This window comes from Lathyrus oleraceus, chromosome 4 (genome assembly GCF_024323335.1).
Source record: "Lathyrus oleraceus cultivar Zhongwan6 chromosome 4, CAAS_Psat_ZW6_1.0, whole genome shotgun sequence".
Classification (NCBI taxonomy): Eukaryota; Viridiplantae; Streptophyta; class Magnoliopsida; order Fabales; family Fabaceae; genus Lathyrus; species Lathyrus oleraceus.
In genome coordinates, this window is record NC_066582.1 from 418,549,040 (window position 1) to 418,565,285 (window position 16,246).

Below are 16,246 nucleotides of genomic sequence, written 5' to 3' on the forward strand. Positions count from 1 at the left end.
GTCTGTCCACACATTTGATTGATTCCCATAATACATGAGCAATTTGAATGTCTTAGTTATGATTTGCTATTCTTTTGATTTTAGAAATAAGATTCACACCAAGCCCATTCACGAGATGTCTCTTTTTTATTGCTTCAAAGGCCTGTTTACTATCCAATTGCACCAGCAATCTTCTATAGCCTCGAGCTTGAGCCAAGACCTTCCAACACTCCACATAGTAGTTACAAACACATTGCATCTTCCTACATTCTCCGAGTAACCTATAAGCCACCTTCCATTGTGATCCCTGCATGAGCTTATTTACCAGATGCAGCTAGACATGTTTTGCAATTTTCTAGTCTTTTAAGTGCATGTAATGTAGTTTACTTTACTTTGTATGACATGTTTACACATTAATTACCTAACCGTCTTCATTTCAACCTCTTTTTCGCAAGTTTGATCAGTCCTCGCGAATTCAATAGAATATCAATCCAACACACTTCTTATAGTTTAAATGGTAACTTAGAATATATTTAATTTTATTTTAGGAACCTATAAAAATAATTCATTATAAAAATGTTCTATATATAAGCATTCATATGATAAACACTTAAACTACAGTGAGCTATTTATCACAACAGGATTAGTTAGTTCATAGCATGTTTGCTTCCGGGTTGTTACTCCACAAAGTGAACAAAATCACCAAACCTGCACCATGCTACAGAATACTGATTTTTCAAACAAAAACCACTAAGATGGTCATAGCTGTAGTTTGACATGCTATCTTCATTTTATGTAAAACCACGACAAATGTCCATTTTGAACACAGTTAAATTACAAGCATGTTCCAACTTCAAAATCTCTTTTCAGTTTTATGTTTGAAGAGGATTTGATTTGTTCTGTCCTGCATCATGCATTTCTTCAGAAGCATTTAGATGATCAACGGTAAAGATTCATACAAACAAAGAAAAGATGAAATGAATTTGGGAAAACAGGCGCATTTGCTCAACTCTAAATTGCCTGTGATATTATTTTAAACAATAGAAGTGTGCATGATTTCATTCCAAAGAACATTTCTTCTCAAATGCTTCCTGCTCTTTGCGGCATAAGTCAAACTCATTCGTATGGTAGTACATGCAACCAACATAATCGTCCATCTCCTTCGTGCACTTTTGGTGTAGATCCTTCAGACTGCAGAACAAGCATTTCATTACTATCAGAAATTCATCAGGAGACAATCAGTTGTGTACGTGTAACAGAGAACACTTCAGACAATGATAGAAACTGATAAAAAACTCGACAGTCATCTGACTGTAAAGTTAACCATAACATATCAAATAAATCATTAAAAATCAGGTACATTAGAAAACAACTTTCATCGTAAAAAAAAACAGTATGTATCTTTGAACACACTGTCAATTATGTTGAAACAAGCAGTGCATGCGTGTAAGAACAGATTAGTAGATAAGAACAAGAAACATGTTACAATATATATAGAAGACATGTGACTGTGAGATATGTGTATGACATGGTTTCATAAGATTAAAAAATAAGGACTCGGATTTAATGTATATAGGAACAGATTAATAAAACAGTCCAAACATCCAAAATTACTTCTAAGTCCGGTTATAAAAACAGCAACTAAAAGCAAAAGGTCGTTCCATTTGTTTCTAATATCAATTGAATTATCTCCGTTTTACATATCCATTTATCAAGCAGACAAATAGAAGGAAACAATAAAAAAGAGTATATGACATAATAACACAATTACATGGCTAAAAGGGAAATGTAAACTGTTTGTTAAACATTGCTCCGAAACAAGATAAATGGCATTACAGAAAGATGAGAAGCTGAATCTTCAGTAGTTCACTCTAGGCACCTTAATTCAAAGAAGCTTTCAAGATGGACAACTCAATTTTTATTCATCCATTTCCAAAACAGCGAAATGGAATACTAAGGTACTAAATCACTTTTTGTATCTATAATGCAACAAATACCCTTTGAAGTGGCTCAGATAGATTTAAAATCCAAGGTTCATCATGAACTGAAAAATTCAAATCAGTACACTACTAGTCTACTACACTTCGACAAAACTCATTATTGCTAACATATTGAATTGAATATTGAATCTTAGGTTAAAATTCAAATATGCTGGCAGAACTATGGAGTAACACCATCAAACTGTTTTCACTTGAAACTTCTTGTGAAAAGAAGAAAAGAACCACCATTAAAGAATACAGAATAATTATTTAAATAATCATGGATTAGGAATTATAAAATTCTAACAGTTACAGCTATTCAGCACTCTAATAAGTAAGAAGCATGCAAAAACCACTTTGTTTAAGATACACCATTAGCACTCAAAAAGAATTAGAAGAAATATAACCCAGCAACAATTGCATCTAGAACATACACTTAATAAAGATTAAATTCTCCCAGCATCCCTAACCAAGGTCTTAGTATATCTACTTTGAATCATCAATAAATAAACTAGGGCAACACCATACAATGGGGAAAAAAGCCAGAATTTTGACATAATTCAGCTAGATTCAAGGATAAAGGTTCTGCCTATTTACCATTTTTCAAAGAATAGCAAGCTCATGCCTAACTCAGCTAGCGATCCACACATAATCGGATATTTCAATAAATAGTCAAAATATTAAAATAAATTAGAAACAAAAAATAGGATTAGCTGACAAATAGAGAAATGGCGCGGGTCTTAAATATCACAAATATCTTATTGATAATTCTACCTTCTCAAATATCACAATACATTGACATATTATATACTTATACAACCTACCCAAACTTATTGATAACAAACACACAATGCTGACAATTGTAAGAAATACAAGGGATTGGTGGTAGTAACCTATGAAGAACGGACACGACATCGTCACGTCAACATCAGTAATAATTTGAAAAGACACCGGTAATAATTTGAAAAATTGAATAACTTGAACATAATCCCAAGCGTCGGTGTCTGGTACCAACACGGACACGGACCTGCCTTTTTTTCAGCAGTGTCAGTGCTACGGTGCTACAGAGGTGGTAACCACATGTGTGTCGGTGTCGGTCACAACACATCGGGACACTCGACACACCCTTAATTTGAAGTGTCTGTGATATTCTAACCACATCAAATCCATTTTTTTAAAACACCAGAGATATCCTCGGCGCATAACTGCAGACACTAATCCCTCTAGTCTTAGGAACATAAAAATTAGGAGAAAATAACACCAAAAAATGAAAGAGAATGAGAAACTCACAGTCCAAGGACACATCGAGTAACATCACGACCTTTATCGAGACACTTCTCAGGATTCTGATCCTTCTTCTTGCATTTCAGAAACTCCAAATTCTCCGAATGACACCTTAGCCCAATGTGCTTCGACGATGCCATCAACACCGCCGAGGTTGGGATCGGGTTTCCAGCAGCATCCACAGCACTCGCCGCACTGGCCATGTCTAAATCAGTCCTTCACCTGTAAAAACCAAACACCACAATAATCAGTTATGCGATATCTTTTTGGTACAAAATTGATGAACAAAGGGGAAAAGGGAAAAATTAAAAGTTTAGGTTAACGAAATTGAAATTGAGAATGAAATTGAAATTGAGAATGAAAATGGAGAATGGATTAACCGGAACTATTGCAGTGTTTTGGATCGGTGTGGGGTGGGAATGAAGAGAGAAGATGACAATTAGGGCAGTGTATACAACTGAGGTTATTTGCTTTTGGTTTAAAGGTTAGTGCCAATGTTCAATTTTATTATTTTCGCTTAATGGAAATATTTAGTTTCAACCTTATAAATTATTTATTTTTTAATTAACTGCATATATATAATTAATTCATTTTTTTATTTTTTTATCTAATAATGAAAATATGATTTAAGATTAAAAAAAAATACTAATATACTTATTTTTAGTTGGAAGAATTGTCGACTTTGATGATAACTAATTTAATTGGAAATGCAAGAAATTTGGTGACCTTCTCCATTGAGTTTTAAGAAGAAAAAAAATAAAAGAATGAGTTTGGGTAAAAGAAATGAAAAAAAAAGTAAAAGGAAAAGGGATGATAGTCCTCCAATTTGAATATGAATTTGTGATTTTTATTCTAAAATAAAATTTTATTAAATGATGATTTCACATGGTTTCAGAGAGATTGAATAAATTTTTTAATTCAATCCATATTATTATAATATTTTAAAACTAAAAATATATTAATAATAAATATTTATTATAATTATTTACAAAAACACTCTCATATATAAAAGATTTCTACTAATAATCTCTATCAATATGAATATATGGTTATTTATTAGGTTTTTTTAAATTGAATTGAATCGACCGATCGAATCGGTTGAATCAAAAATTAGGGTAAGCGATCTGATGTGATGTGATTGTTGAATTAGGATTGGATAAGCTATTCAATCGGTAAGAATTGGATAAAACCAATTAATAGACGGTTTTGAAAAACCATCGAATTAAGTGTTTATTTTCTTTTCTCGAACGTTATAATTTTTAAAAAAAATTAAAGGTAAAATATAAGTTGAATTTATTCAAAATTTATTTAGTATAATTTTTTTACCTTGGAATTAAATTTATTAGATATTCTCAATTATTTGTTTTTACCAGACTTCATTAAAAAATTAAATTTGCATTTTATTATATACGATGATTATATTTAGAATTTGAATTTAACGAATAAATTTTGTAAAATTATTATATTTTAAAATTTTGTTGCGGTTCTGATTTTTTTTAAAAATTGAGTTATTATGATTCGATCGGTTTAATAATTATATAGTTTTTCTATAGACATCTGTCTTTTCAACCGAGTTATTCGATTTAACCATGTAATTCGATCAATGACTCGGTGATTCGATGAATGTCATCCAAAACATCCTCATTTATTTGTTTTTTTTTTAACTAAGAGCATTACTTTTTCATTGAACAAAAACATTAAGTACACTCTTATCCTTTTGGATCCAAGTAAGCATTTTGAATCAGCTAAAGACAAACAGAAAAAACATTTCCAACCACTAACCTATCACTAAATACTTATGTAATTTGTAATATCTACATGTAGGGGCAAGGTACTCCTCATCACTATACTTTGTATTATCTCATCTTTCTTCGTGGATTTTATACAATTTTGAGTGAACACTTTTTCATTTCTAGTTCTTCATATATGGTATATTGTTTCTACTGCTGCAATTTTTCGGATTTTGGCGTTTTAAATAATATACGTTCATCCATCTAATCAACAGTTTCTCAATTTTTGTCTGTAGATTTCAGAGCAGCTTACTCATTGTTTCTACTTTAGATCACAGCTTAACTCATTTGTTGTTTTATATGTGTGTAAATTAGGTAATTGTTAAGAAGTATTGTTTTGAGTATCATAGCATTGTCAAAATCTTATTAAAAAAAAATTCTACTGATTTTTGAAAAATAAGACAAAATCATATGGTTGAAAAGTAGTAGAAAATATATTTTGACTTAAACTCCATTATCTTGATTGAAAACTTAGTGTCTAAGATTAATTTTTTGATCTAGAATTAACACACATGAAATGTTTTTAAATATTTAATTGAATAGTGATTACTATGATTTGTGCTGAATTTATTTATCACGTGTGAGATAAATATTTCATTATTCATTTTACAAAAACCGAATCTATTATTTAAACTTTAGTTTAGTCTCACATAATCGAAATCAATTATATTCATAATGTTTTAATCATAACTTTTTATCATTTAAACATTTTTCTCCAAGATTTTTTTAATCATTTTTCACAAAAAGTCCTCCTTCCTCCCACTCTCAAAAATCAATATCTCTACTAATCACTATCTTCTTTAAAACTTTATTCCTCTATTTTTAATCAAAATTTCACAAATGTTAGATCTATTCATGTAAGCTATAGATCATGTGTATTAACAATGGTATTTCGTGAAAACTTCCTTTATTTTTACTTTATGTTGGGCAAGCCATTTTTGTGGTGTAAGGCTTGTGGTTTTTACTTTTTCTTAGCTCATTCATTCATGAAAGTATTAGATAAAAACTTTGTGTTAAAAGATCTAAAATAAATGGTTAAGAGAAAAAAGCTGACAGTGATAGTCCAAAGTCCCTCAAGCACGAGGCTTGCAAGGGGAAAAAAGGTTAAGGGAGAAAAACTAACAATCCATTGTTCTTGAAGCACGAGGCTTTCAGGGGGGAAGTGGTTGAGGAAAAAAACTTGAAATCATGTAATCCCTCAAGCACGAATCTTGAAAAATGGGTGAAGTGGTTGGGATGAAGACATGATAGTTCATAGTTCTTCAAGCGTGAGGTCTACAAGGGACAAAGTGATCAAGGGAAAATACATGGTAGTTCATAGTTCTTCATGCGTGAGGCCTACAAGGTCGAGAGTGATTAAAGACAAATATATGATAGTCTTGAGTCCCTCAAGTACGAGGTCTTCAAGGGGTGAAGTGTTTGATAATTCATCGTTGACCTAGCCTTTGAGACGTGTATATATAACCTATTTAACCTAGTTGAGTGCTAAGTATAACATCCCGAGTTTAATTATTTGATTTAATCGAATTGTTTAAGATTTTATTTGAATTGATTGTCCTGTTAAATTGTTTATGATGTAGTTATGGGCTAATTGTCCTTGAAATAGAGGTATAGGGAGAGTATGAGTTGTGCATTGGTGTTTAGAATTATTAAGAGTTTTAATGAATTTTTAGAATAATATTTATATTTATTTAATAATTAAAATAATGAGGAAAATTAGATGTATAGAAGAAGTGGGGACAAGGTTGGGAATAAGGAAGACATGAAGGATAGAATGGGGAATACAATGGTAAGTTGGGGGGTATTATAGGAAGAGTCTATTTTGGAAGGAAAGAAGTCTGGGAACAAAATAGAGAATATGGAACCTAAAGAGTCGGAACGTGTTTTGGGGAGTTGGATCAAAAGAGGCAAAGAGGAAGAGCAAATGCTTAAGGTTGAAGAACTCTAGGAAATCAAAGTGGCTTTTGGCTGGAAATCAGGTAAGGGAGATGTGTTTCTTTAATGGGTGTTAGAACACATCGGGTAGATGGAGGAACCCTTAACCTCCTTAGGATTAGGTATTATAAATCTAAATTTTGATGTTGTGTTATCACTTTTGATTGTATGATGAATTAGGGTGAAATCTATGTAATATATGTGTGAATATTCTATTTTGATGTTGTTGATCATGATATGTCATTGATTGATGTTTTGAAGGCTTTTAACCTTGATTGTGTTCTTGATGATTTAAAGATGATGATGTGTGATGATGTGTCGTAACATGGCGTTGACTCTTCAAAACTATGAGTAAGATGATAAACTAGGAAGTTATAACCATAGAAAAACGAGTTTTAATTGATGGATTTTCGTGGTATGAGTTTTGGTGCATTGGGAGTGTTTAGATGGTCAAAAAGATTATTTTTGGAAAATTTTGCAGTATGTGTCGACCTATGAAGGTCCTATGTCGACTTGTAAATGTCATATGTCGACCTATGAAGATTATGAGTCGACACATACAAGCGGAACATGAGTCAGAACGTACAGGCTTAAAAAATGCAGCACATGTATCGACATGTAAGTCGTATGTGTCGACGCATAGACAAAAAAATTCTTCTATGTGTCGACCTATAGATCGTATGTGTCGACACATAGACTACTTTTTCGCTTAAAAACTTATTTTTTCAGCACGAAACCTTTTCTAGCATATTTCAAAGGGCTTGTAGGCTTCATAAGGCTAAGTTAGACTCATAGTAGTCAATTGTCTACCATGGAGAGGTTTATGATGATTTGTTTGGTTAATTAGTGAATCGTTACAATGAATGTGATGGTGTGTTGTTATTCTTGGGTAAAGTGATATGAATGAATGTCATATAATAATGTGTGATGAGTTGTTGTTGTTTGTTGAGGTTAATTACACTATAACATGAATTGATGGTTGCATGAAGAATGATGTGATACATGAATGATGAGATGTGTGTAGGGAAATCCTTTGTGGTCAACCTTGATGTGTTAATGCATCTTAATTGAGAGTCATGCATCATGGTGTACAGACTTCGGTCCAGTTTTTGTGAGCCTCGATCCTATGGTGATGAGTCGGGTGCGAATAGCTAATTCCCATTATGAGGGATTAGTGAAGTGTTGCCTAGGGTGATGGTAGCTATTTTTGTGTGCTTTGGTTCCAAGAGAGAATTAATCATATGATGGGGATCATGGAGTGAGATGAACCTCAGTGTTCATATTTGGTACCGCGTGCATGTCGAGTCGGTGTTAAGTGCATTGCATAATTGGTGCATTATGTTGAGTATTGATGATGTGTTATTGGGTGAGAATACTTGGTGTGTTGATGTTGATTGAGCGTTATGTATGTTGATGTTATGCAATACTTTACTTCCACTTATTTTTCACCGTTGATTATTGAAGTGTATTCTCACCCCTTTTGTTTGAATGTTGCCTTTACATGGGCATCGTGCAGATACTCAGGAGTAATTTTGTTGTAGTAAGTGGAAGGTAGCTCTCTTAGTGGCTTCTTGTAGTTGTCTTTTCTTTTAGTAGGGCCTTGCTTTGGTCAATGTAACATCAGGTTGGGAACATTTTGTTTTAATTTCTTTTGTCAATGTGTTTTCGACGAGGTTTAAATGGTGATGATGTGAACATCATGATATTTGTTATTGCATTATGAAGTTTAAAATTATGAGATTTTATACCTTGAATTGCAATTATAAATTGTTTAATTGATTATGAGGTTTAAATGGTGATGATGTGAACAGACATGGCAGTTGTTGTGTGATAAGTTTTATAATCCATGTTACGGAGCATGATTAATTTTTGATGTGTGTGACACCTTATAGTCGTATTTTCAATTAAATTATGCGTTAATTACACTTGATTTTACTATGATTTTATATTAATATAACTTGACCTAAAAAAATATAATGATGTGACAATTGTGTTGTGCTGAAACCATTCAGGGGATTTTCGGAGATGCAACTACCACGCTTCTACTACTTGCAAAAGGATTTTATGGGACATTTCAGAAATATATCTTCAGATACACTCAAATAATATACGAAGATGTATTTCTAGTCATATTTTATTAAAAATGGAGTGGATATCATAAAAGCACATTTGAATATAGTTTGAGTGCATCTAAAGATGTATCCCCTTATTTTAAAAATGAGATGAATCTCGTATTAACATAAATAACAATTTTAAAATTTCAAAAATGTGGAAAACACTAACCATCACTCTTTATTTAATAACTTTATAAGCCAAAATGAAAAACTAGCTAGCTTTTGTTTGAATTTTCAATAAATCAGAAGTCTATGTAGCCGATGATGACGCAAGCTATTATCAATGCTCTTGAATTTCATTCAGAAAAATCAATTCATAAGATGAATTATTTCCAAGATAACATATACATCCAACAATCTATAAATTAACTTTGGCAATGTAACTCTACAACTTTAATAATACCAATTCAGCAAAATTTATTAGTATTAAAATAGGCATATAAAATCTTAGTTTTCCTTATATTTCTATGTTTGTAAAACTAAGCTACTTTTCTATATAACTTGGAAAAAATAATTTTCTGATGAAACTGTATAAAAACTACCTAATTTCTTTGCACCAGCTAAATATTATCACCAAAAAGAAAATAATACCTATAACTTATACTAATCACTATATTCAAAAGTCTAAATAAGAACCAGCATTAACTAGTCTCTCCTTAATGCATGTCATGAAATTTCAACTTTCCTTTGTTCTTATTCCTTTACTTGTTTTCTTACTTTTGCATTGGCTTACGAAATTTTACAAGCCAAAAAAAACCTTTGCTTACAAATTGTCATCTGGTCCAAGAAATCTACCTTTCATTGTTAATTTGCATTAACTAATATTTACATGAAAACTTCCTCATCATGGTCTACAAAAATCTTTCTCACAAACATGAACCTTTAATGCTCCTAAAACTAGGTGGAATTAGTTCAACTGTTGTTTCATTCTCAAACTTAACCAAAGAAAAAAAATGAAACAATACAGAGTAAGTTGTGTATTATGGAGAAACATCAGGCTGTAATTCAACATCAAGAGTCGGCATGCTATCATATGGATAGGCCACTACGTGTAAAAAGTCGTTAGATACTACTCGCCGACAGTCATATCAGTCGCGTTTTCTTTTATCCAAGGATGCTCCATTATCTTCTGAAGTGAGAGCCTTTTTGAAGATTCTTTTTCTAGGAGCTGCATGAATTTACATATAGCATTCAGAAGAACCTAATCATGGATGTGAAAATGTAGATGGATACAATGTAACATAATCATACCCGACATATCAGATGTTTGGCATTTCTAGAAACAAGAGGGGTAGGAGGGAAGTTGAGATCAACATTTCTTATCCTGCACAAGTTTAAACGCATTACATATGTATATTGGAAGTGAATTTAGTTTACGATATATATGCAAGTCTCGTGCCCTTTCATACCTTTGGAAGGTATCATTTTGACTCTCAGCCTCAAATGGAGTAACACCATAGAGGAACTCATAGCAAAGGATGCCTATAGTCCAATTATCAATGGCATAATCATGACCTCTGTTTTCTACCATCTCAGGAGCTAGATAATCCAATGTTCCGCACATGGTTTGTCTTTTGCTTTTAGATTGTACAGACCAACCAAAGTCTGCAATCTTAAGACGACCCTGTAATCAAGCCATTACCAAACTAGATTATTTAATCAACTGACAAAACTAGATTATATGCGAGTCTATATATATATATATATATATATATATATATATATATATAGAGAGAGAGAGAGAGAGAGAGAGAGAGAGTTTAATTGAAATACACTGACAGTGTAAAAGAATTTTACACCGTCAGTTAATCATAGACGTCGGATATTAAAAGAAATTTGACTTTTATTTTAAAAATCTATAAAGTAATACAAATGGATGATGGTGATGAATCGACGATGTAAAACCTTTTACACTGACAGTGTATAGTAATTAATCTCATATATATATATATATATATATATATATATATATATATATATATATATATATATATATATATATATATATATATATATATATATATATATATATATATATATATATATATATATATATATATATATATATATATATATATTGACAGCATTGGAAAAAGAGCAATAAAAAGATACCTCATGGTCAAGCAACAAATTTTCAGGCTTGATATCTCTGTGAATAACATGCTTCTCGTGACAATATGCCAATGCCTTCGTGAGGCTTAAAATGTACTAAAATTTTTAAATTTGAAATAAAAAAGTAAGAGTTAATATAATAGAGATTTGCTTCAAAAAGGAGTGCAATTATAAGCATAGAACAGTAGAAACTTGTACCCAACAACATCATTTAATTGCGTAATACATTGATTTTATTGATAAGTATTATGGGACATGCATAACAACCAGAATGTTTCATATCCAAACAGTACAATCCTTTCAATAAGATTACAATGAAATAAGCCATAACATACAGGTTACTCTTAAGTCTTCGAGATCTTGGTCTCTCCTTCCCAATACCCACTCAATAACTCTGAGTAACCCACTATACTTAGCCTGACCCTTTGCCTATTTATTCTTACAACACACACAATTGACAAACATAATTAATTGTTAGTAAAAAACATAACTACTACTTAAAAACGTAACTGCTACAAAACTGACTTTAATTCAATTTTCCTTGATGAGAGGTCTAACACATATCCCTACTTAGACATTCTTAGTGAAAAATCAGCTAGCTTCAAATCAAATTTTCACTTACTTTCTCCGTAGTCCATATTTCACTGCATGTCGTTAAAATTAGCCTAACTGCTAAAATCACCGGCCATTATATTAATGTTCGTCTCAAATCAAACTATGACTTCTTCTTTTTTTCTCTCAGCTTTACTGTTATGTCAAAACCAAACAACCTGACACACTGCCTTGAACAAATGAAAATGTTTCTCCATAACTCAGACACATTAGGCATCCTCCAAAACTCCAAGTCAAAGCAAATAGTAACAGTTTATTAGAATGACATAAAAAAGCAGGAAGGCATTCAATAGAAAGGAAAAAGGTTATGCAGGAAAGACAAATTTTCATATTCTCATGTCACGAGTGTGTTGACTCTAAAACAAACCAAGTTCAAAACCAGCCTCCTGATGGTAATTTTGAAAAATAGCCACACAGTCAATAAACTAATAAAGGATTACCTTTGCAGCTTGCTTCTCTGAGAAATGACCTCTTTTGCGAAGCTCCTTGTATAGCTCACCATTATGAGCGTACTCAAGAATCAAGAAAACACGCTCGTCATCATAAAACCAACCATACAGACGCAAGATGTTTGGATGTTTAAGACTTATCTGTATCTCCATTTCCCTCCTTAGTTGATGGAGAATATTATACTTTTCTAGTTGTTCCTTAAAGATAACCTTCAACGCAATCACATATTTACTCTGAAAAAAAATTTAAAATTAATAAAAAAAATCTATTGGATCACACTGAACATTTGAAATTTTCGTGTTTGAAAATCCACTTATACATTACACTATTTATAACATAAACCCTTACATAATCGATAACAAAAATGGCTTAATTGAAATAGTACTAACGAAACACTCCCTAAATACATAGATTCTTATATGATAAACAATTAAATACATAGCTTAGATAAGTATTAACCAAACACTCCATAAATATACAATCCTATTACAGAAATATACACTCCATAACCTACATGTACACATTAGTTGCTAAAGTCAGTGTTTCAAATAAAGATCCACAACAAAACAGCAATGCAACTGTAATTGGGACTGCATTGTCAAGGATCACAACACAGCTTCCGCTATGTAAAACCCTAACGGTTACAGCAATGTCAAAGTTTGATGCATGAGATGAAGAGAAAGAGCAAAAAGAAAATAGTGAAAAATTGGATAACCTTGATTTCTCTGGCGACGTAAACTCTACCGAATTTTCCTTTGCCGAGTGGTTTTCCGATCTCAAAGTCCTTGATGGACCATTCCCGTTTCGAATTTTCACACATCTTTCAAGTTTTAAAAACTGTATAGAGAAATTGAATTTGTAAAAAGCGCGTAAGATTAATAGAACAATGAAGTGGAATCGGAAAGCACAAGGAATGGTGCGAACCTGTGTTGTGACGAGCTTCAGCGGAGAAAGGGGTTTTTCTATTTTGGTAACAAAAAGGGGATAGGAGAGAGGGAAATGAAATACTTTTTCTCTTTGAATTTCTTAAGTATACATATTTTAAATTCTCTGTTTGTATAGAATTTAAATTTTAGTTATTTCATATTTTGAATTTTTTTTTAAAATAAAAATATTTTTCAATTAAAATATTAAAATAACCTATTTTTTAAAATATTTACAGAAATAACCACGTTTCATGAAGCATACGCCAGTTGGACTTGCGCATTTATTTTTAATTGATAAGAGGCGCAAATGGCTTGGGCGCATGCATTGAAATATTGTATTCACTAGTGCCACATGCAATGGCCCATACATGTGAAAAAGCCACATGCAATGGCGCATATATGTGAAAATGCCACATGCAATGGCGCATGCATGTGTATCCATGTGTGTGCGCCACATACAATGGCGCATGCATGTAACCATGTGCGTACGTCAATGCTCCACCACTCATCTATTATAAATACATCATCTCTCCCATAATTTTTCACACAACTTGTTACCCTCTCCTTTCATTTTTCTTCAATCTCCTTTAATTTTCTTTAAAATGTCTGTATATTCATATTTGTGTTCATATATTCACAAGAGAAATATCGATTTAATCTTTTCAGTAGTGCAACCTCCGATGAAGATTCGACTTTGGAATGTAGATACGTTTCTAAATTGACAATAGTCCCTAGAGCATAATGTTTAAGAGCCACCAATTATTTTGTAAGTTCTTTGTATGACTCCTCCCAATTGCAAAACACTTTTTCAACTGCCTTAGTCCTAGTTATCCATGCCTTCTTGTATGATGAAGTATAGTTGTATTGTGTAATAATATGCGAGATTATTGTACTCACCAAGATAACTCTATATGCGAGGAATTGTTGGGTGCCCCTTTGTGTGAAGACAAAACTACGTGACAGACTTCAGGTCAACCTAGGGGTCAAGGTATTAATTTAAAATATCTTAAACAATATTATTCAAGTATAACATTGAACGAAGAATCTACCGAGTATGAAAAGATAATTAAAGCTCGGTGTTATATTATGATTCTATTTGGTAATTTTTTATTTCCTGAAAGTACTGGTAATACGGTTAATATTATGTATTTGTCATTGTTACGAAACATAAATAAAGTAGGCACATATAGTTGGGGTTCATCGGTTTTGTCTCATCTATGTAATTCGTTGTGTAAAAATGTCAAAAACAATACTTGTACATTTTATTCTTGCGCCTATTTGCTACAAGCACGGGGTTGGTCAAGATTGTCGTCACTCGCCCCGGTCAACGAGAAGTCATTCACATTGTAGTGGTAAAAAATTTGAGATTAAGTTATTGGTTAACTTAACTCGTAAAGCAAGAGTCGTCACCGCGCTTTTATTATTTCCAAAGGGAAAGGGAAAAAGTACGAACAAAACCCAAAGAAGTTTTAAAACAAAACTAATAAAAAGAGAACAAGGGTCCGGGGGTTAGTTATGCAAAGGGAAGGTATTAACAACATAAACATCAATGGTGCTCCATGAGAACCTCTTTGAAAACATGTACGTTTTGGTTTGAAAAAGGTGTTGTTTGTTAAAAGATTGGAGGGATGGGAAAAGAAGCATTTTTATTATGATTTGGTGTTTGCCAAGACCTGTAAAGTCTCATGCCTACGTACCAACAAAGTGCAATGGAGAATCAAAACCTTGTAGTTCGTGGTAAAAATGACAAAAGGAGTTTGTTTTTGATTCATTTTTTATAGAAAAAAACATTTTGTCATTTTAAGGAGAATACTCAACTAGTCACCCACAAGTATGAGAACTTTACATCATCACGAGAATGACTCTAATTGGATAGGGATCAACAAGTATGTCACTAGCTCCCACAGATGGAAAAGAATTATCATCAATACTATGGAGGTAGGAGAATTATAACTCAACTATGGAAATGATTTATATCTAATGCTTTGAGAAAAGTTTTAAAAGAAATAGTACGCAAGGGCACAAAAATGGTTTGAATGAGTTATGCATTTTTTAAGTCTTTTGAAATTAGTCTAAACATGCTTAAGATGGATTAACATTTATTCAAGAAAAAGGTTTTAAAAATCATTTGACCAAAGTAAAGGTTTATTGAGAAAGTGGTTCAAGTTAGGAAACAAGAAGGTTTTAAAAAGAGAGGGGATTTTGAAAATTAAAGAGGGGGAGGAGAAGAAGAGACTATCCTAAAGTATAAAGTAAAAGTTAGGGAGGAAAAATCTAACCAAGAAATATCAAACTTTATGACATAAGTCAAGCAAGAATTCCCTCCTCTGGGTTAAGCCTAAAGCAAGCAAAATAAACAAGTAATAATCCATGCTTCAGATGAAACCAAAGTAACTAGGTCAAGTCTTCACAAAGAAGTCCAAAGTCATAGGTATCAGATGAATCTCAATGTCTTAAATCACAAATTCCAAAGCAATGGTCAAGATCCTAATTCTAAGTCCATAACTCCATAATGATGTCAAGGATAATAACCACAAGTCCATGAGTTAGGAGAAATATTTTTTTTTATTAGTGTCTTCTTAACAATGATATAAAGAAAGGTCTAAATGGACAAAGAACAAAATGACATAAACACAAATAATATGATATAAAATGATAAACATAAAGCATAAAGTAAATGACATGACATAAAAAAAATAAAGGCATAAAGATAAATGACTTTGAAGTAAAAGTTAACACGAGTAAAGTGTTAGCAAAAGATGTTCGTGAAGATGGAAAGATATTTTGGTCATTTTTTGGAGAATACTCAACTATCCACTCACAAGCATGAAAATATGAACATATACATCATTTATGAGAAGGACTCCAACTTGGATAAAATCAACAAGTATGCCACTAGCTCTCATAAATGGAAAATGAGCAAATTTTCACACAATACCATGAGGAATAGAAGACTTACAATATCACTTATAAAAATGTCATTACCTTTTGTAATACCCAAAAATTTACCTTTCATTTTTCTTGGAAGCATGGGATTGTGTTTCACATTGCATTAGCACCATACT

General features: G+C 32.0%; 2 protein-coding genes across 2 annotated transcripts; both read right to left on the minus strand.

The window, feature by feature from the left end:
- Positions 1-745: 745 nt before the first annotated feature.
- On the minus strand, positions 746-3,789 carry LOC127075793 (NADH dehydrogenase [ubiquinone] 1 alpha subcomplex subunit 8-B). The gene is made up of 3 exons (XM_051017268.1): positions 3,623-3,789; positions 3,249-3,464; positions 746-1,170 (listed from the first exon to the last, which is right to left on the minus strand). Exons 2-3 carry the CDS (start codon positions 3,443-3,445, stop codon positions 1,038-1,040), a joined length of 330 nt encoding a protein of 109 aa, XP_050873225.1. The 5' UTR covers positions 3,446-3,464; positions 3,623-3,789; the 3' UTR covers positions 746-1,037.
- Positions 3,790-9,859: 6,070 nt separating this feature from the next.
- Positions 9,860-13,274, minus strand: LOC127075794 (serine/threonine-protein kinase Aurora-3). The gene is made up of 7 exons (XM_051017269.1): positions 13,180-13,274; positions 12,971-13,092; positions 12,246-12,488; positions 11,194-11,289; positions 10,491-10,705; positions 10,333-10,405; positions 9,860-10,249 (listed from the first exon to the last, which is right to left on the minus strand). The coding sequence occupies exons 2-7, from the start codon at positions 13,073-13,075 to the stop codon at positions 10,151-10,153; spliced, it is 831 nt and encodes a 276-aa protein (XP_050873226.1). The 5' UTR covers positions 13,076-13,092; positions 13,180-13,274; the 3' UTR covers positions 9,860-10,150.
- Positions 13,275-16,246: the final 2,972 nt, after the last annotated feature.

What these genes read in the sequence shown, in the direction of transcription:
- LOC127075793 (XM_051017268.1), bottom strand. Translation starts at nt 3,445, where the DNA reads ATGGCCAGTGCGGCGAGTGCTGTGGATGCTGCTGGAAACCCGATCCCA. An exon ending in ACTCGATGTGTCCTTGGACT is followed by an intron (nt 1,171 to 3,248) that starts GTGAGTTTCTCA and finishes CTTGTTCTGCAG; the next exon opens with TCTGAAGGATCTACACCAAA.
- LOC127075794 (XM_051017269.1), bottom strand. Translation starts at nt 13,075, where the DNA reads ATGTGTGAAAATTCGAAACGGGAATGGTCCATCAAGGACTTTGAGATC. An exon ending in ACGTCGCCAGAGAAATCAAG is followed by an intron (nt 12,489 to 12,970) that starts GTTATCCAATTT and finishes ATTTTTTTTCAG; the next exon opens with AGTAAATATGTGATTGCGTT. An exon ending in CAAAATGATACCTTCCAAAG is followed by an intron (nt 10,406 to 10,490) that starts GTATGAAAGGGC and finishes AAACTTGTGCAG; the next exon opens with GATAAGAAATGTTGATCTCA.